Source organism: Motacilla alba, chromosome 19, assembly GCF_015832195.1.
Source record: "Motacilla alba alba isolate MOTALB_02 chromosome 19, Motacilla_alba_V1.0_pri, whole genome shotgun sequence".
In the NCBI taxonomy this organism is placed as follows: Eukaryota; Metazoa; Chordata; class Aves; order Passeriformes; family Motacillidae; genus Motacilla; species Motacilla alba.
The window spans coordinates 2,923,025-2,943,554 of record NC_052034.1 but is presented as its reverse complement, the minus strand read 5'-3'; the positions used below and the strand labels follow the sequence as shown (position 1 = coordinate 2,943,554).

Genomic DNA, 20,530 nt, shown 5'->3' with positions numbered 1-20,530 from the left:
ATGTTGCTTTTCAATTAACCCCCTTCCCATGCACACAGCCATGCTGGAGCTAAGCTCATTGGAAGAAATCAAAAATATGTTTCATACCTCCCAGCCAGGGGAGCTGAAGGCAGGGTCAGTCCTGAATCACCCAGGAGGGATGGAGGGGTCCCTTCCAGCAGTGTTGGCATCCCCGGGCAGAGCTGATACCCCCAGCCCTGCCCCTGCGGCCAGATGGAGCTGGTGGTATCTGCTGGCACCTTCTCCTGCCTACTGTGGGGACTTTCAGGCTTAAAAATGGCTGGGAAAAGCAAAATTCCAGCTAGGGCTGTGCAGGCTGGTGCTGCCTGTGTCACCTCCCTGGGGGCACCCTGTCCCACCTCTCCCAGGTCAAGGATGAGATCCAGAGGTAGAGAAGGCTTTAATTTGGCATCATCTCTTTGTGCTCTCTCCAGCAGCAGCAGCAGCAGAGCAGGGGGGCTCAGAGAGATTTTGAGCTGATGAAGAAATAAAGAACCAGTGGGTGAATCCCTGGCAAGCAAAGGGATGTGCCAGCCTGCTGCTGTGCTCTCCATTTGGAAAGGAATTGTTCAGGCTGGAATCAGCCCCTGCTCTCATGGATTTAAACCTGGAAGAGCAGAACTTGGTGCTCAGCATTTATAAGAAAACTGGCTGAAGTGTGTCCTGAGGGCAGCCTGTGGTTTTGGGTGTGTGTTTAATCTGTGCTGCAGTTTTGGGGGCTGTAGGAACATTCCTTCTGTTTGCCCATTTGCAGGGCAGTTCCAGAGGAGGAGTCTGGGCTGTGCCACAGGGAGAGTGAGTGCCACAGGCTTTTTCTGGGTGTACTTAAACCTGTGCTTGTGCCCCTGCTCAGGGCAACATTTAAAGCAAAACTTTGGTGCTGTCAGAGCCTGGGCTGGAGTTGGAGAGACAGCTCCTGCATCCCACATCCCAAGCACAGTGTCACTGAGCTCAGGATCTTGTTTTCTTGGGGGAAAACATGGATTTTGACAGGGACAATTGCTCTTCCCCCTCATCCCATCCCTGCCTTGATGCTAGCTCTGTGGTGGCTCTGCCACCTCCCCCTTCCTGCAGGCTGTCCCCCCTTCCTGCAGGCATGCTTGTGCCCTGACAGAGTGGCTTTGCTTCCTGCCAGGCAGAGCTGGGGGTTCAAATGGGTCTTTTAACATTTCAACTCTCTCTCTCCTCCCTGCTGGGGGGCTGGGGGGGCAGTCAAAGCCCCCCTTTCCGGGCAGCAGAGGCCACGTGCGTGGGCAGAGCAGCTCTGGGTGGCCCCAGCAGAGCCAGGGATCAAATCAAGTCACATTCCAGGGCATTAGACAGACGGTGGGAATTAAGAGCTTTACCTGGAAACTGGCTTTGTATCTGCAAGCCCTGCTTTTGTCTTCCAGCCCAACTTTCTATTTTTGTCCCTTTCGCCTTCAGTGTTGTATTGTGACACATTTGGGGAGCCCTGGGTATGTATGGGGCTGTGCAGCCCAGGAGGAAGCACTCGGGCAGGGTGGGAAGGTAGGAAAAGTGTGGTTTGTCAAGACCAAGCTGCTTTGGGATTCATTAAAGGCTAAGAAAAGGCTCCAGCTGCTTTCTGTAGGCTTGGGATCGGGCAGGGACTGCAAAGTCCCATCTGGGCTGTTAGCAGTGAGCCTTGGTTTTGGTTTCTCTCTGTCTGTGGGGCTGGTGATGGGGTCTCCCTTAGGGGACACACCTGCCCTGCTTCAGGGAGTTTGTCTGCTTCAATTCTGCCTTTTTTGTCCCCTTGTTGCTCCTCTGAATCCCTGGGTGAGCAGAGCACCTCCCAGTTGGTGCTGCTGGGCCCTGATCCTGGCTGTGGGCTGTGGATGCAGGAGGAAGAGGAGCTCAGAGGTTCACCTTAATTGCCAGAGCCTTGATTTTCTGTGCTATGAAACAATCTTTGCCTGTTTGGGTCTTTGAGGAAGCATTTGAAATGACGACGCTGTTGTAATGGTAGTAACGGCATTAGGCTCTCACATGTAACTTGATTTTATTTATTTATTTATTTGCCCTTTCTTAGAGGAAATTGCTGCTATTTTCTGGGCATCAGGCCCAATTCCTGCTTCGTTCTCTCTGAGTCCACACCACATCCTGCAGGCTGCACCCAAAGATGGAGCCTGCGTGGATGAACACACCCAAATCCAGAGGTACCTCCCTGTGCTTGCCGTGATGTTTCCAGCCCACCTGTGAGATTTTCAGCCTCCACCTGCAGAGCAGGTGGCATTTCCATCTGAATTCACGTCCTGGGAGTCCTTGGATGTGGCAAGGGGGTTAAACTGTCTGAGACTGGATCTGCTGTTAGACCTGCAACAGGCAGGAGCCACCTCGGAGGGAAAACACAGCAGGGACACAAAGGAGCAGTGAGCTGTCTCCCGTTCTCCCAGGTCATTAGATCATCCTCTGATGTGCTTCATGTCTGGGTACAGAGCAGTGACAAGTTTGGATGCTTCAGGAGAGAAACATTCCCTTCCCTGTGAGGAGTAAATTAGGTTCTTTTGCCTGGTGTCAGTATGTTATGACTCAAAGACGTGCATTAACATTTACCAAAATCTGAATGAAAGCTGAACTCTGCTGTAGACTGAAAGGTTGGGTGTCATTTTGTTGGGATTTGGGGGAAATCCTCTGAAGAGCAGAGCTTTGTTTTTAATAATCACCTGCCTGCCAGGCTAAAGGAGACTGCAGCTCTGTGTGCACAGCTAAGGGATGTGTCAGGTTACCTGGTGGGCCTGCCAGTGGGCAGCTGGACATGGTGGTGGGTGACCAGAGCATGCCGAGTGTCCCAGGCTCACACCAGACCCCCCAGAGCCGAGCCAGCAGAGAGGCTGCTCCTCTGAAATATTTCAGACACATTTTCCTGGGCAGGGTGAGTTACTTGGGCAGGATTTTGCATCATTTTCTCACAGTGTTTCTCTCTGGGCACTCCTTGCTGAAAAGTCCACTTCTAGCAGCTTGTGAAGCCACAGGTTTATTGACTTGAACAGGGGGGGAATGAGTAAAACCAGCAGTTTGAGACCAACTCCCTGAGCAAAGCACAGCCCAGCATTTTCCAGGGAGCCTGTGGCAGGAGCCTGTCCCTGTCCTGGCTGGTGCTGGGGCCCTGGCAGAGCCCAGGGAAGGGCAGGAGTGGTGCTGAGCATGGCCACAGTGGCACTGAGCCCTGGCCCAGCCCGTCCCTGGCCCCTCTGTGGTGCTGTAGCAGCTCCATGGCACACGCCAGCTGGCAGGGGCTGTGCCACCCAGGCCATGAGCAGGGCACATGTGTTGCTTCAGTCCCTGGTGCGTTGCCAGCTCCAGAAGCTCGTCCAGCCGGTGCTGAGCTCTGGAAGGGACATTGCTGTGGGCTGGAGCAGCAGGGATCCGAGTCGGGGCTGTCCCTGCCCCTGTGAGCTGCAGGGAGTGGGCAGCGGTGCCATCCGTGCCCCCGGCTCGGGATGTGGCACAGCATCTCCCTGGCACAGCCTGCCGGGCTGTCCGGGCCCCTGGGGGCTGTCACAGTCTCCGGGGGCTGTCACGGTCCCTCTCCACGTCACGCCGGGGTGCGACACAACAGGACGCTGGCTCCCGACCTGCCCGGTGACCTCAGTCCCCCGGAGGGGTCTGGCAGGGACCGGCCCTGCTTCGCCAGGGAGATCAATCAAAGCGCACCTCCGCTCACCCCATCATCACCCCAACTTCTGCCGGGGGCCCGGGGCTGGGCTGGGGCAGGGGCAGGGGCGGGCTGCCCGCGCTGGTGGCCGTGTGGCCGGGGCGACATGCCGGCCACAGCCCTCATTCCTCCGCTGCTGCTGGGTACCGCTTTGTTGCTAGCTGGTGACATCACCCGAGAGCCCACCCCCTGCCTCTTATCCGTCTCTCCGTCTCGCTCATTTATTCCCAGGCAGCGCTGGCAGGATCAGGGGCCGTGCGAGCGCCAGGGCTGGCAGCAGCAGCATGCGTGCGGCCACCGAGGCTCAGGGCGCGACAACCACGTAAGGGGCCCGCCGGAGCCTCCCGCTCAGCCGCCCCCGCAGCCCCCGGCAGAAACTTCCCTCTCCCGCACGGTCCGGGCTTCTCCGGGGGGGCTCGGCAGCGACAGCCGCATGCATGACACTCCGAAAAGGAGAGAAAATGACCATAAGTATCCAGGAGCACATGGCCATTGACGTCTGCCCCGGCCCCATCAAACCCATCAAGCAGATCTCCGACTACTTCCCCCGCTTCCCCCGCGGGCTCCCCGCCGCCGTCGGCCGCAGCAGCAGCGCCCTGCGCCCCTCGCTCAGCCAGCCCTCGGGCAGCCCCGCCGAGCCTCCCCGCGACGATGAGGAGGATGTGGACCAGCTCTTCGGAGCGCACGGAACGACGCCCGCAGAGCAGCCGGCCAAGAGCCAAGCGCCCGAGGAGCTGGTGGACCCCGAGGGCTACGAGTCCGACGATTGCAGTGAGTTCCTAAGTTTCCACGGGAGTTTGGTCGGTGCTGAGGTCGTGGGTGGGTGTTAGGGTTGGTTGCCCATCTTGGGGAGCCCTTCCAGCCGTGCTGGCCGTCGCCGGGATGGCGCTGCAGCAGTGGGGTGCCCCCAGGTGTAGCCGGGGAGGCTCTCCCGGCGCCGCTCGGGGTGCGGGGGGCCCTGGGAGTGTCCGTGCCGCAGCCAGGCTGGCTGCTGAACCCAAAGTAGGGAAGTCTCCCAAGAGCCACCAGTTGCTGTCGTGGTTGGTGCACTTCTCTGCCTCGTCCCCGCTCGGCTCCGTGCCTGCAGCCTTCCGGCTGGGCTCAGAGCCTTTTAATCCGGCTCGGTGGTGCTGGCTGCTCCAGCCACCCTGCTGATGAGCTGGCGATAGCTCCAGCATCTCCCGGCTCCACAGCGGGCAGATTTGTCGGGAATGACATCGCCCGGGAGAGCTCTGCCCTCTCCCCCGGCAAACTCTGGCGTGTCATCCCTCCATTCCTCGCAGAGCCCTGCAGGAGACCAGGGGGGCCTTTGGAGCAGAAGGCTTTGGCTGTGGTGGATGCAGGTGTTTGCAGCAAGGGTTAACCCCTCCCCACCCAAAACGTCCTTCCCAGCCGGCGCCGTGGAGCCGCAAGGCAGCCGCTGCCTGGCTCTGCCGGGATCGCCCCATTTCCCTCGGAGTTGGAGGAACCCCGAGGGCTCCATCCAGCCCGGCCTTGGGGGGCAGACCCTGCGAGGGGCTGAGCGCGAAGTTTGGAGCCGGGAGATGCCGGGGAGAAGGGAGTGGGTGCTGCTGGGCGCTGCTGGGCGCTGCTGCGTGCTCCTCCTGGGGGAAGGGGAGACTGAGCTGTTCAGGGCCCAGCGCCGGGCAGGCGGTGGCTTTCCCTCGGCACAATGTCACAGCCCTGCCTGGGCATCGCTGCCGGCCACCGGGCTGCTGCCATTTATTCCATTTACACCCCAGGGTGTGACCCCAGGGAGGGCTCCCCGAAGGGGCTGCGCTGCTGCAGGGTGGCACAGCTGTCCCTGTGTCCCCCTCTGGGCACAGCCCTGAGACAGGCTGGCGCTGGGTGCCAGCCCCAAACCAGCACACTCTCTGTCCCCGTGCTGCTGTCGGGGTCACGCTCTCCGTGGAGAGGCGACAGCTCTGGCACTGCCAGGGAGAACATCTCTGCTAAGCCGCGTTTGTCCCAGCCGGGCAGTTAACGGGGACTTTAACCGGCTTTGGGTCATTAGCTGCTCTAATTATCCCTTCATCGTGGCAGTGGAAACGGGAGAAACCGGGCTGCAGGGCCAGGGGGGAGTGTGGCCCAGAGCACTGGGGGCCCAGAGTGCAGCGTTTTCTTTGGGTGACTCGCATGGAAATTGCCCAGGGCTCTGCATTCTGCATTTACCCCTTGGCAGTGCTGGGTGCTGGATCCTGGTGCTGGATGCTGGGTGCTGAATGCAGGATGCTGGATCCTGGGTGCTGAATGCAGGATGCTGGATCCTGGGTGCTGGATCCTGTGCTGAATGCAGGATGCTGGGTGCTTGGTGCTGGATCCTGGGTGCTGGAAGCAGCCTGGCTCCGTGCCGGGGCCGGCGGGTGTTTCTCTCACCCAGGCTGGTGTTAGGAAGTGTTTCCTGCAGCGTAACAGGTGTCAGGCAAAATTGCTGAGGCTGTTTTGCCAGGGGTGTGGTGGGGTTTTGGCTGGCAAAGGCACAGCAGTGCCAGGAGCAGAGCAGGGAGGTGGCAGTGCTGGTGTCACATCTCTGGGGACAGCACGGGGTGGCCCAGACACCCTGAGGACACTGGCTGGCATGAATGTGCAGGATGGGACTGTCACTCCCCCATGTTTAGCTGCCAAGTTGTAAATCCGGGCAAGAGCTGCCTGTAGCCATTCCCCAGGCTGGGAGCAGGGAGGGGATCCTGCAGCCTGACTGGAGCCATCAGCCACGCTGGGGAGTGTCATGGAGCTCCCCCACATCTCTGGAGGGTGATTCAGGGCTGTTGCATTAGTCACCTGCACTAAATTTCCCCTGGAGAACCCGTCTGTGCCTGCACTGGGGTGTCAGTGGTGTCAGTCCCCCTGGGGGGCACACGGAGTGCAGGGGGTCTCTGGGGATGGTGGTGTCAGAGCTGGGTGCAGCACCCATAAATCGAGGTTTTGCCAGGCACATCTTGCCTCCCTCTTCAGAGATGCTCCCAGCCCAGCCCCAGAGATGTGCAGGGAGAGGGATTTTGCCATCCAGGATCCATCGGGAGGAGGAGGAGGAGGATTGATCCCTCCTGTTTGTCCCACCTGCCTGTGGGTTTCCCTCCAGTGCCAGGGCGATGCTGCTGGGTGGGAGGAGGAGAGCTGCCCCTGCCTGGAGAAATGCAGCAATTGTCTGGGTTTCCCCAAGCTCCTTCCTGCCGGGAGTTACTGCTCCAGCCTGGGCATTCTGGGGTTTCTCCAGCAGGACCTGAGCTGCCATCCCAGCCCGAATTCCAGAACCCCAGCAGGGCTGTGGGGAGAGGGCAGGGTAGGTCCTGCCTGGCCCTGCTGCAGCTGGCTGTCTGCACTCTGATCTTTAATCCTTTGCTGAGTTGTGCTCCAGACCCCACCAGCAAACCCTGTAGTGTCTGTGGAGCCCGTGGGAGCTGCAGTGCCTGCTGCCATCCAAGCAGGGTGGCCTGACCCAGGTGTGGCACCTGCAGGGAGCAGGGATGTGGCTGGGGGGGTGCGAGTCCCTGCATGGAATTGGTGCTTTGGAAAACTGGGAGCCCCCAGGCTGAGGGAAGCAGGTGGAATCCTCCCAGAGATGGGCAGGGACCTGGCTGAGGTGGGAGGACAGGTGGGGACAGCCACGGGGGGCTCAGCAGCCTGTTGAGTGCAGAGAGTGGCAGGGAGCAGGCAGGGCACCAGCACAGTCGAAAATGAGCGGGGACATCTGGGCTGGCTCTGGGATCACTGGGAATTTCACGGAGCCAGCTCTTCCCATCAGGCCTGCCAGCAGTGCTGCTGTGAGGGTTTTCAGAGTTGTGGTGGGCACCCACTGCCATCCCAGGGCCCTTGGGAGACCCTGGCAGAGGGACTCCCTGCTGCCCTGGCAAAGCAGGACTCTTCCTGCAGCGGGTGTGTCCCCAGCAGAGCTGCTGAGGAGGTGGAAGGAATGAGGCAGGAGAAGTGGGAAATGTGTATTTGCTGCAGAAGGATGGCTTGGTGCTGTTGGACCAGAGTCTGCTGTGAGCTGAGAGGACCAGGCAGGAGGCTGGGAGTGGGAATTGGCTCCTGCTGCCTCAAGACACCTGGCTGTCACCTCACTTTTGGCTCCCCTGGCTGTGACAGCAGCAGGTCCCTGGGGTCCCCAGCCAGCAGGGATGCTTCCCACCCAGTCGGGCAGCACAGTGCCAGGGAAAGTTGGTTTGCAAAGAAAAGAAGCAAATGCCAGCTAGATGGCAATGTGCCACCTGTGAGGAGCTGGCTCTCGCCTCCCATCTCCACCGATTTCACCCAAATGCTGCTGCCCCTCCACTGCCTGCACCTTCCCCTCCACAGCACCAGCAGGAATTTGTACCTGGGGGATTTTTACAGAAACCCCTGAAGGAGCAGAGTTGGAGACAGGCCCTGAGAGGGGGCACTGCCAGGGCTTCTCGCAGGGGATAGCCCTGGAGGGAGCAGCCATCCTCCTTTAACAGGCAATCAAGTTTCAGCCCTTGGAGAAATGCCCCGTTCCCTGAGCTGCTGTTTGGCTTTGGAAAGAGGTTCTGGTCACACTGGGATTCCTTCCCTCCTCCAAATGAATTTGGCTCTGGGTTTCCAGGTGAGGAGAGAGCCTGGGAGCCACGGGCTGCAGCGGGAGCCACTATCCCTGGAAATAGCCTCATCCTGCTCCTGCCAGCGCTCTGGGACTGTTCCTGCGTGCACAAACCCATCCAATTCCACCTCTTGCCCAGTTTTATTCATGGAAGAGCAGCCTCCTGAGCTCTGGAGCTGCAGCAGCATGAAAACCACTTCTCCAAAGTGCAGCTGAGAGGCCAGTCCTGGTGCGCGGCGGCTCGTGACGCCTGCAGCGCCACACAAGTTATTTAGGAAGACTCTTATTTTGAGCAAAGAAGATAATTAGGCAGGCAAAGCCATCATGGAGATATTAATTACTGGCTGCTTGAAGATGTAAAGAAGGAGGAAGGTCTGAAGGGGTGCAGGGTTTGCAAGTCACCTGGCAGTGCTTTTGGCCAGACAGGGGGAGGCAGAGGAGACGGCGAGGAACGAGCAGGGTATTTACTTCTGAAACACAGCTCCTTAGCATATGCTGCAACTGCTATTTATAAGCTTTGAATCGTCTTTTCAATCCAGATAAGGCCAAAAGAAGTATTTTTCTCGCTCAGGAAACTAAACAAACCAGCACAGATTTCAGCAGAGCACAGCCCGAGCTGCCTGTGCTGGGGAAATGTGTGCAGATGCTGGGCAGTGGCACGCTGAGGTGTCCCAGGGGTGATTCTGGATCAGCTCCTCCTGGCTTTCCTGTGGGATAGGTGGATATTTGGGATGTGCTGGTGTGGGTGAGCTCTCACACCTTCCTGCTGACCAGCCCAGCAGTGATCCAGGTGCAGCCTGCACATCCTGGTCCTGCAGGGAGCCTTCCTCTTCCCAGGGATTGCCCACGGGCAGGGACACCCCAAAGTGCTGGAGGTGCACACGGGGCACCAGGAGAGGAGAGCACACAAAGAGGATGAGCAGGATCTGCCTGGGCATCCCCCCTCCAACGTCCAGGGAAGCAGCATATGGGCTGTGGCCTCTGGCACCTCTGCTAATGAAGGAGCCACACAGCGGCTGGATAATGAGGTTCCCTCCTCCCACAGCCTGCCCAGCCCTTCACCTTCCCCAGTTCCAGGGGGCAGGAGGAGAGACAGGGCTGACACCCCTCGTTCCACCACGCTCGAGCCCAAGGGGTTCCCTGATCTCTCCTCTTTGTGTTCGACACTGAAGGCAATTTTGGGGGGGTTGTTAATTGCAATACTGTACTTCATTAAAGGAGGAGAGCGGGAGAGATTTGAAGGCCATCTCTAAACTGGAATCGCTGAAAGTCTAATTGCTGCTGACATCAGGGACCATTTAGTGCTGTAAAACATAATTGCGTCTCTGAACTGTTCAGAGCAGATAAGTGTTCCTCTGAACACTCCTCCTGGAGAAGACAGAAGAGCTGATGAGCATCCATCAGCCAACCTCATGGAGAAGCAGCTCCCTGCTCCAGAGCTTACCAGGGGCTGGCTCCATGTCTCCAAAATGAAGGAATATTAATTGCTGGAAAATTTAAGTGAGAAACGGCCAGGCAGGGAACATTGCAAGAGAGAAAAGTTGTGTTTGTTCCTTGCTCCTGATCCTACTGAGTTCAGCCACATCTGTGGATCTGCCGAGGAGGGAAGGTTTCCTGCCCGTGTGCTGGATCTGGTCCCTGCTGGGGTTTTTTGTAGGATTGGGAATGTCCTGCCCTGCCAGCAGCAACAGATCAGAGTCCTGTGGTGCTGATGGGAATGTTCATGCCCCAATGTGCTCTGCTGCCTCTGGGACATGTCCCAAAACCTCCCAGAGGATCAGTTTTCGTGGGATGGCTGATGGTAATGCCAGCTTTCAGGGGTGCCCGGTTCAGCTGCCTCCACAACGCCGGATCCTGCAGCAATGCCCTGGCTGGAGCTTCATGCCAGGGGTCAGTGCTGCCATCAGGGGCTCTGCAGCCCTCAGGGCCCACAGCTCCTCAGCTCAGCACCTTTGGGATCCATCCCTGACTGCACAGCAGCATCCTGAGCGGAGCTGTTCCCAGGCTGGAATGCTGAGGGTGCTGGGGGAGCTCGGCCCCAGCTGCAGGAATTGATGGAGCTGTTTTCCAGGGATGACCCCGAGGGTTTCCCAGATCATGGAGCCAGTCCTCAAGCTCTGCCCCATCGTGTGCCACTGGATGTGCTCGGGATGCCAGGGAGGCAGGAGCACACACAGCCACCCACCAAAATGTTCTTCAGCAGCCCAGCTCGGAAATGGCAGGAGATAATTTCTGTTCCTCCTGAGGAGTCATTTACCAACATTTTATGTGGGGCTGTAAGTGCACAGAATTACTTGCTGCCTTTCAGGACCTTTAAAATTATCTCCATTGCAAGGGAAAATTAAAGCAATGGAAGAATAGGGACCTATCTTTTATAGTGCATTAAAAAATACCCAGTCTGAAGGTTACTGAACCTGTGCTTTCTGTAAGGGAGAGCTAATCCAGACAATCCCCAGCAGTCTTTTTACTGCTCCACTCTGATCTCCCTGGCACAAAATCCGTGAGCAGATTATCTTGGGAGCAGCAATGCTGATAAGCAGAGGGACTTAAGGTTTTTTGGACTTCTTTTTAATTAGTTCTATAGCGGGGTTTTTGTGTGCACACCTCAACTTCTCCTGCTGGAGAGCTTTGCTGGGTTTTCTAATGGCAGTCACACCTGCCTTGGGAGAGTAAGGAGTGTGCTCCATCATCACTTCCAGGCTTTGCTGAAGGTTTTTCTGGGAATGTCAGTGGCTCTTCCACGTCTTGGGATGTGAAACTTTTTTCCTTGGAGCATCCCAGGCTATGGAGAGAGGGCGGCTCTGCCACCCAGCCCAGCCCTGCAAGGACAGGGGCTGGGGAAGGGAGCAGAGCACAGATTCATCACCACATTTTTTGCCTCTCATCCCACAGGTATAAATAGAAGCTCCTTCAGCCTGGCCTCACCCTGGGCTCAGGCAGGAAATGTCAGCAATAAACAATAAATTCCTGCCGACTCGGCGGGGCTGCCCGCGGGCTGCCCGAGCCCACGGACACATCTGCTGCTCCTGCTGCCCTCCAGTCACTCCCTGGCCCACTGAATTAATCCAAACACCCAAAGGTCAGTGGGAGAAGAGGCCACCTTCCCGTGCAAGTCGGGTTTATTTTTCCTTTTAGAGCCTGTGTTAGAAGGCAGGCCCTGGCCAGAGCCTTCCCATCAATCTCTCCCAGCTCAGGGAGAGGAAAGAGGGTCAGAACCTGCTAATGAGTTCAGTTTTCCTAATGGTTATTTTATCATTGGAGCAGAATAATTGTAATAATAATGATACATCCTGCCTGCTGTCTGGAGAGCGCCAAGCTGCCTTTGTAAAGCCTGACAAAGGCATTTATTTATATTTTTTATTTGCAGCCTCTGTGATTAGAGGGCAGTGTTCAGAATAGCCCAGTCGAGTTAAATAATCCTGGTAACAGCGCTTTGAGTCTAATTGCTGCCCTTTTCTTTTTTAGGTACTTGCTCCCCTAATTAAGATCACAATCGAGCTGCATCTCGAGTGGGAGGGGGAAAGCAATTAAAGAAGGGGGATTTGGTTGCTCCGCAGAGGTTTTGGGCCCGATCCTGCCAGCTGGGGATGCAGGATTCCCACAGCCAGGGCTGGATGTGCTGCTGGGGTTTGCAGGAGTGGGAGCAGTGAGACAGGGCTGGGCTGGTGCTGGTGGCTTGTGCTGACCTCTGCAGGAGCACAGGGCCTGGATGGGGCTCCTGGGGCTTCACAGGCTGCTGTTGTGGGGTGCAGGGGTGGCTCCTACCCCTGGTGTAAGCTGGAGGTCTCCTGCCACCTCCTCAGCCCTGAGCTGGAGCTCCAGCCTTTCTGTGCTGGATCCATGCCTGGCTGTGCATTCCCAGGATGTACCAGAGGCTGTGGGACTGTCACCGTGTCCTGGATGTGTCCCATGAGTCCTGGGACATCTGCTGGCTCCTGGCTCTGGTGGCAGTGCTCACCTCCAGCTCCACAGCAGCACCTTGGCTGCCAAACCCCTTTTTGGCAAACTTTTCCTCCTCCCGTTTATCAAACGGCCACATTTTTAAGCAATTAGCACGCATTGTGCTGATGTTTCCACATCCCTCTGCCCAAGGGCAGACCCTTCCACGGAAACTGAGACTCAGCATCCCTAAAAAACCCTCTCTGCTTAGAGGAAAACCCCTCCAGGACTGGAGCAGAGCCTGGGCTGGAGAGCCCTGCACCCCTGGCAGTGCCCTCCCACCCCTGGCAGCTCCAGGAGGAATGGGAGCTGCTGGATATTTGCTCATGGGCTGGGAGCTGAGTCCCCACCTGCAGAACAAGCTCCTGCTGCTGTGTGAAGGTGGTTTTAGGTTTTGCCTGTCTGCTGGAGCGGGGCCCCCCGCTGCCCTCACCCCTGGGGCAGGCTGGGCCTTTGTCAGTGTTTCCTGGCCGAACTCTGTTTGCCTGCCAGGCTTTTTAATTTGTTTTATAAATTGCCAAATGCAGCAGGCTGAACCGTGGGTCCCCTTCTGTGATAAAAATAAAATAACAGCTTGAACTCGGAGGGCAGAGCAGTGGGGCTGGCAGGAAATGCTGATTAAAGGGCAGGTGGAAATGATGAGGCTCCGAAACCGGAGGTTTCATCTTCCGCTCTTGAGTGAAAAATGCAGATTTGGGAAGTTTTGCTGACTTGGTTTGTGGAGCCTCCAGCTTCTCACGCTGCCATCCTTGAGCTGCCCGTCGTGAGAGCACCCAGAGCACTGCTGGTCCTTCCTCCCTGCAGGGTGTGCAGGGGGTTTAGCTGGGAATTGCTCTGGAAATGCTCATTTGAGCCAAACCCAGAGATGGTGCACGAGGCACAGCAGGTTTGGCCTCACCCCTCATGTTCCCCTGGCAGGTAAAACCCCTCTGATTTGTGCCTTACCCTGACCAGGAGCTAATGTGCCATGAAATTGCTGCACAACGAGGGGGGTGCATTATTCTGGCAGAACTCTCTCTGGGTATTTACTCTGCTTTGAACTCAAGATATTTGCTTGGGAGAAATGATTTTTTTCTTTTGCCAGCAGGCAAACCTGTAGCTCCTTTGCCTTTGGGCTGGGAGATCGCTGTGAAATTGCAGCAGGAAGGTTTCAGTCCCCTGAATATCCTTAAACTCTGTGGGTGCCTTGCTGCTAGGGGGAAAAAAAGCACCTTATTTCCTGCCATAAAGTTTGTCCAACTCCCCTCCAGTCAGCAAACCCTGCTTTGATATTAAGCAAAACTGTTCTTATTTTTATTTTGGATGTTTTTTCGCGTTCTGAACACGGCAGGAAGGTGCAGTTACCTTGGAAACAGCGCTGGGATGGTGTTTGGTGGCAGGGGAGCACTCAGGCAAAACTCTTTTGGGAAGGTGGGCATGGAAAAGTGGGGTTTGCTGGGTCCAGAGCCACCCTGGAAGTCCCAGGCTGGTGACAGGTAAAGCTGAGCCAGGGGAGAGGCTGCTCCACGTTCAGGCTTTGGTGTGCAAATCAGGCCTGGGAGCCTTGGAGAAGGTTAAGCCATGTTTTTGGGAAGCCTCTCTTTTTAAGGCTTTTCCTCTGCTTTGGATTAGTGAGACATGCTCAGATCATCCAAAAGGAAAGAATTTCTCAAATCAAAAGGACTTTTGCTGCTGAGGCCCCTCTGGTTTTGTTCTGCTCCCCTGCCCCATCCCTGTGTCCCATCCCAGGAGATGCTGCCGCTCCTGGATCCTGCGGATGCCACAAAGGAACACCGAGCTGATTAAAAGCTGTTGGTGTTTTTCATTTTAACCGGGAAAGTATTTCCATCCTCACTGGGTTTAATTTACAGTTTGCAGCCAGATTGGAGCTGGGAAGGGATCCCACTGGTGGCTCATTTGTTTGAAGGTGTCACTATACAAATACACGTTCTGGGAATGCCAGCGGCGCTGGAGGGGAGGATGTGCCAACAGCAGCTCTCAGCTGTGTCCCACCAATTCCCACATCTTCCCAGGGGACATCCTTCATCTCCCGGGGGACAGGGAGCTGCTGGCTGCAGTCAGGCTGCTGAGGGATGGGGATAACCCAGGTGAAAGTCCATGGAAGCAAAGCTGTGGCTGCAGTGCTGGCAGAGCTGCCTCCACTCCTCCCTCACTCCTCTCCCAGGGCTGTGCCAGCCAACCTGGGGATGGCCACCAGCCTCCCAGCACGAGGCCACGTTTCATAACAGGGCTCCCAGCAGGATGCTTTGTGTTTTATAATGCCTGCAGCCCGTTCTTTAGCACCTCCACGCACTCCTTTTGTGCTCAGAGGGAGAACAGCCCCGTGTTTGCAGGGTGCAGCAGGTTAATTGCATCTCTCCTCCCTTGCAGCCACGTTGGGGACGCTGGATTTCAGTTTGCTCTATGACCAGGAGAACAACGCTCTCCACTGCACCATCAACAAAGCCAAGGTAGGGCTCAGCCTGGCTGTGGGGACAGCAGGGACTGGCTGTGCCATGGGGACGTGACCCATGGCTGTGCCAGGGGAACCCAACCCATGGCTGTGCCAAGGGAATCTGACCAAAGGAACCTGACCCATGGTTGTGCCAAGGGAATCCCACCCATGGCAGTGCCAAGCATCCCTGGGTTCCTCCCCCTTCCCAGCACCTCTGCCCTCTCCTCCCCCTCCACCCCTGCCTCTCCGGGCGTTCCCAGCTCGGAGCCGGCTGCTCATGCCCCGTGAGGAGCTGGGATTGATGCTTTTCCGAGCAGCCCATCCCGATGTTGTTATTTACTGTGACCGGCTGTCGGTTTATAAATGGCTCTTTGAAATGCTGCTAATCACGGCCCCAAAGTGCTGCGCCTCAGCGCCTTTGCCGTCTGCGTGATTGAGGCAATTAGGGGCTTTTTGCACATTTGGGAGCAGGAGCGGGGAGCTGAGGTCCTGATTCAGCCTCGGGGCCTGCGGAAGATGCTGCTGGGTTCCCTTCTGCATCACCCAGCCACCACCAGGGAAACGAGGGCTCCGGGACACCTCCATCCCTGCAGACCTTGGGAAGGGATGGGGGGTTTTGGAGAAGGCAGGAGAAGAGCTGAGCCCCAGAGGGTCAGACCACGCCGTTTACATCCACAGGATGCTCCTCTCTCCCCTCCATGGCTCTTTTGCAGCTCCCACCCCAGCGTTCTCCATGGGGAGAACGTTCTCCTTTGGTGCAATACCAGCACCAAAGCTGGATTTTGGGGGTGGGTGTGGAAGGATCTGCCCCAGCACTCCTGGAGCTGCTCCTGGCAAGGGCAGCACCCCCAGGTGCCAGGCAGGGCAGGGCTGAGGCAGACTCTGGGCTTTGCTTCCCTCCCTGTCTCCTGTGAATCCGCCGGGTCAGGCTTCCCTCGGCGCACACGGGAGCCGTGCCAAGGAGGAGATTTCTAATTGGGTTTGGAGTGGGTGGAAGGCAGGGAGGAAGGAGAGCTCTGGGCAGCAAGTGATAAATCTCACATCAGCAAGAGCACAGGCAGGGCTGGCAAGGGAGAGCCCTGGTCCCTGCTGTGCCCACCTAGGGGTGTGGGGGTACCCCAGCATCGCCCCTGCCTGCAGGGAGGGCAGAGCCCCCCTGGCCACCCTGACATTCAAGCTCTCGAGTCCTGTTCATTTCCATTCTGCTCTCATTCTCCCATTTTTCTCTTTTATTTACATTGCCATCTGCTCGCTCTCATTTCATCTCTCGCCTGGGGAAAGCTGCCAAAACTTGACTACAGAAAGGTAAGGGCCAGGACCCCGCTGGCTCCGGGGGTGGTACAGGTAGAGCTGGAGAGGAGGAGAAGGGGGAAAAGCCCCAGCAGTGCTGGGGATGTGATTTACCCTTGGCCCAGCTCCTGGGTAGCTGTGTCGCCCTCCAGGGAAACGCCCTCGGGATGTGCCCAGCTCCAGCAGCTCCTGGAGCCTCGCTTGCTGCCAGCAGCCATTCAAACCTGGGCTATTTCAGCCACGTGAGACATGTTTTTCTTTCTCTCTGATAACCCCAAGCAACCTCCCTCTCTCCCTTTATTTTACATCTTTTTTTTTTTTTTTTTTTTTTTTTTTTTTTTTTTTTTTTTTTTTTTTTGATCTCCAGCACTTTTTTTATCTGCTGATGCTCCTCACGAGCCCCGTTGTCACTCCTGGGGAGCAGCAGGTTCCGTCCAACCTGTGGTGCTCCACCAGCAATTCCCTGCTCTGCTGCTGGAGAAGCTTCACTCCACCTGGGAATTCACCCTGCTCCTGTGCCTGGGAATATTTCTGAGAGATTTCTGAGGGGTGTAAGTTCACAGCAGGATTTGTGAGACTCAGGGTGTCACCAGACAGGTGGTAGCAGGAGAAGGCAGGAACGGGCAAAAGCAGAGAGGAGCAGCCAGGAAAAGGCAGGAGCAGCCAGGAAAAGGCAGGAGCAGCCAGGCTGGCAGCAGCCACCTTGCACCGATGGCTCCCAGTGCTGGCAGCAGCCCTGCCTGTCACACTTCAGGCACGGCTGAACTCAGACACGTTGTAGCTCAGCTTGGATCAATAGGAGAATAAATCAGGGCATTGTGGAAGCTCATTCCTGGACTGCAGGAGCTGCCAGGCTGGCAGGAGGGCTCTCCCTCTCCCCTGCTGCCCTGCACGAGCCCTGGGATTGAGTGGATCTCTGCTGTCCTGTGTGGGACAGGGCTGGGGTGTGCTGGGCATCACCCCCTCCCAGAAAATAGGATGGAAAAGGATTTGGTGAATGAGCAGGCACCTGGTTTTGTGCCCTGCCGTGCCATGGCTTTGCTGAGGATCTCACTCTGTGCTCAGTCCTACAGAGCCCAAGCTGCTCTAGGGGATTTTTAGGGGCATGCAGCAGCACAGACACAGCAGGCTGTGCTATCCTATAGCTCCAGTGATCTCCTGCTTTTGGGACAAAGGTGCCTGGGACAAGCCTCAGGGGGCTGTAGGGCAGTGGTGAAGGAGCTCCTGGCCCCAGGCAGGCCATGCCAGGCAGCTGCTGCCTGTTGGAGCATCCTTGGGCTGCTCTCCCTGCACCTCTGGCCAGAAAACACCCAGGAGATTCCACCCCACTGAGCATTTGGCTGTTCCTTCCCTTCCACCCGAGGTGAGTGCTGGAGGTCTGCACCGAGCATTACTTATGTATAAACTCATCAATATTTATCACTGCAGGGAAATTCCTCCAGCTGCCGGGCTCCTCTGGGCTGGCAGGGTGGAAATGCAGTTTGCCCCCTTTTCAGAATGGGATGCCTCAGCCTGGGAATAATCCAGGCTGGTTTTTGGGCAGGCAGCTGGTTGTGGGGTGAAGGATGGAATGAATCCATCTCCTGTGATTTCTGGATGCCTCTAGCGTGGCATTAATCGGCAGCCCGATTAGCCCAAGCTGTAATTAAATCCTATTGATTAGCTAAATGTCACTGGCACGGGGAGCAGCTGGCAGAGCCTGGCATGCAGGGAGCTGGAGGTCTCTGTAGGATTGCAGCAGAGACTTTGGGGTTGGGTAGAGGAAGAGTAAAGATGAAACTTAATCTCAGCTCCACAAACCAGCGCAGCAGCAGCAGGAAGAGCTGGAGCCAGGGAGATGCCCCAGCTGGATCTGAGGGCACTGTCCCTCTGTGCCTTGTCCCTCTGTGCCTCTCATCCCTCTTGGAGGAGCTCCAGGCTGGTGGTCCCTCCACCCAGGGGAAGCAAAGGGGGTCCTCCCTGTGGGAGGGATCCTTGCAAAGCAGAGCCCTGTTAAATTCAGCTGTTTGTGCCAAACACGTATCGAGTGACACGGGAGGGAGGTAGACGTGACATTAGGAGCCATTTTCCAGGCTCCTGTCACTCCATCTTCCATAGCACATCTATTAAAAAAGCCTTTAATAGCCTCCTCAGAAGGTAATTTAATTGAGCTGAATTGATGGGTGAATTACAGAGCTGCCTGTCATTCTCCATCCATTTTCCTGGGAATCTGCCTGCTCGGTTCTGATTTCATTTGCTGTGCAGCCCGGGCAGGTTGGGCACCTCTGACCAGGGAGAGCACAAGTCGATTGTGCAGGCAATTCCCTCCAGAGTCTGGGGACAGCCCAGCCCCTTCCTGCCCTGTCTGCCCCATCCTCATCATCTCCCGGAGCAGAGACATCACCCCAGCGGCTGCACTTACAGCAGATTCACCTCCATTCACTGCTGATACTTTTATCCTTTTGGCTTTGCTGTAGAAGCAAAATCCTCTTTGCTGGGCACCATTTGGCCTCCCTTGCCCCAGGGCAGCACGTTTGTCTCTGTAGCAGAGCCCTTGCTCCAAGTCAGAGACACTCCCAAGGTCAGGAGCACCCTGGACAAAACTGCAGCTCAGAGAGGGTCCTGTGCTGCTGTGGGTCAGGCTGGGTGAGTTATTCCCTACCTGTGAGGCATGGAAATGATTCCCCCCAGCACTTCCCTGCTCCATTTGCCCAAATCCTGGATGATTGCATTCCTTCTGCACGCAGCCATTCCACCAGCAGTCCATACAGATGCATCCCTGGCAGCTGCACACACTCATTCAGGCACTCTGCTCCTCACAAAAAGGGTGTGAGGACTCTTCAGCATGCCCCAGCCTGGTCTCCCTGCCCGGGCTGGAGGCAGGGTTGGATGGGTACCTCTGCAGAGAAGCCCTGCTCTGCTCCAGGCACAGCACTGCCTTCAGCCAGCCCAGCAATCATTCCTGCAGGGATCCCACAGCCAGGCTGGAAATAATCCAAGGACTTCCACCATGGAGCCATTCTCATTTCTGCTTCGGACTGCTGAAAATGAGGCTCCATTTTTCACCCTCCTGACTTGCTTCCCTGCCCTGTGGAGGTTTTTTTCCATGCAGTCTGTGCAGGTATGGCTTTGAGCTGGGTTTGTGCATCACCCCTGGATAATTTTCAAGGGGTTTAGAAGAGGAACAGAGGGCGCAGCTTGTGCCCTCCCTCTGCCCAAAGCAGGGCATCACTATAACAAACCTGATCCACGTCATCCTTTAAGAGCTGTGAGGGTCTTGTGGAAAATCCATCAGGAATGGCCACAGTTTCCTTGGATTGGCACTCCTGCGACCCCAGATTTCTCTGTGAGCACCACAGCATCTGGCTGGCACCAGCCTCCCACTGGCCTGGAGCTGTTCTTCCTGAATAACTGGGAGTAGGTAGGTGCTATCACACCCTCTGGAAGTGGCACCACAACAGCAGAGGTGTGTGTTTGCTCAGAAGCAATTATTCAATGACAGAACCCTGTAATTTCAAAGCTGGGAAATCACTGCACTGATTCTCTTCACCCCCCAAATGAATGGTGATGAGGGTGGCAGAGCTGCCTGCTGGCAGGGAGGGAGGGGTGGCTGGTGCCACTGCAGGTGAGGAGCTTCCCACAGCCCAGATTGGAATGCTGAGCCTGGATCCTGCAGAACCCACTCTCCCCTCCTTCCCCAATCCTGGGGAAGCCACGGCTGCTCCATGGACCCCAGGATGGGCTCAGTGATGCCACCCTGCCTGCCCTCCTGATTCCTGCTTTTTGCTGTTCCCTCTCCAGGGCCTGAAGCCAATGGATCACAATGGTTTGGCTGATCCTTACGTCAAGTTGCACTTGCTCCCTGGAGCCAGTAAGGTGAGAAACCTTTTCCCTTCTCCTTCCTTTCCTGGGGCTGCAGCTTCTCATTGGAAATCAGGCCTGGGACAAGCTCCTCACCCAGGGGCTGTGGGTTGCTGCACCCAGACCTTGAGTTTCTTGAGTGAAAGGTGCTCAGAGAGAGCAGGAGGTAAGAATTGGGGTTGAATCCATCCTTACAGGGATGGAAAATGCCTTGCTGGGAAACCACTGGCTGGCAGCCAGGTGCCAGCCCTGATTCCTTACCTTGGGAGCCCATCATGGGAATGCTGCATTCCAGGAGCCCCTGGGAAGCACCGAGTGAAACAACCTCAGCCATAAACAAATTTGAGCCTTTTAATTTCCTCCTTTTTTTTCGCCCTTATTCTTTTGCATTTAAAACCCCTCAGATCATAATAAAGCAGAGTATAAATCATAAGGGAAATATTTCCATCTCCTTAGGTTCAGCACTTGCTGGAGAGAAGAGTAATTAAAGATATTGATGTGTGGTGAGAGCTCGGTGTAAGTGACGGGGATGTGGAATTTAAATGCTCGATGTGTGTGTTAGGAATATTAATTGCACTCTTATTCCACACGAAAGGAAAGACCTTTTTTTTTGGAGGGGGGGAGGTGTATTTACTTGTTACAGTTCAGTTGGATTAATTCCTAATGTTCAGGGTGGCAGAAGGAGTTTTTAACCACATTCTGAGTTTCCGCTGCAAACAGAGCCACGAGCGCTTTCATCAGCAATATTATCAGTCATTTCCATGTTTTGCAAATCCATTGATTAGCATTTCTGCTGGAGCTGGTAGAGGCA

At 56.3% G+C, this 20,530-nt stretch overlaps 1 protein-coding gene across 2 annotated transcripts in view; it reads left to right on the top strand.

Moving 5' to 3' along the window:
* Positions 1-20,530, top strand: part of DOC2B (double C2 domain beta) — a 39,984-nt gene that overhangs the window by 6,787 nt on the left and 12,667 nt on the right. Inside the window, exons 3-6 of one of the 2 annotated variants that reach the window (XM_038158013.1) lie at positions 3,890-4,429; positions 14,526-14,605; positions 15,871-15,894; positions 19,660-19,734. In XM_038158013.1, coding sequence (XP_038013941.1) covers positions 4,096-4,429; positions 14,526-14,605; positions 15,871-15,894; positions 19,660-19,734 — 513 coding nt within the window. In that variant the 5' untranslated portion in view covers positions 3,890-4,095. The remainder of the gene's footprint in view (positions 1-3,889; positions 4,430-14,525; positions 14,606-15,870; positions 15,895-19,659; positions 19,735-20,530) is intronic. The other variant, XM_038158014.1, reaches the window with a different exon arrangement.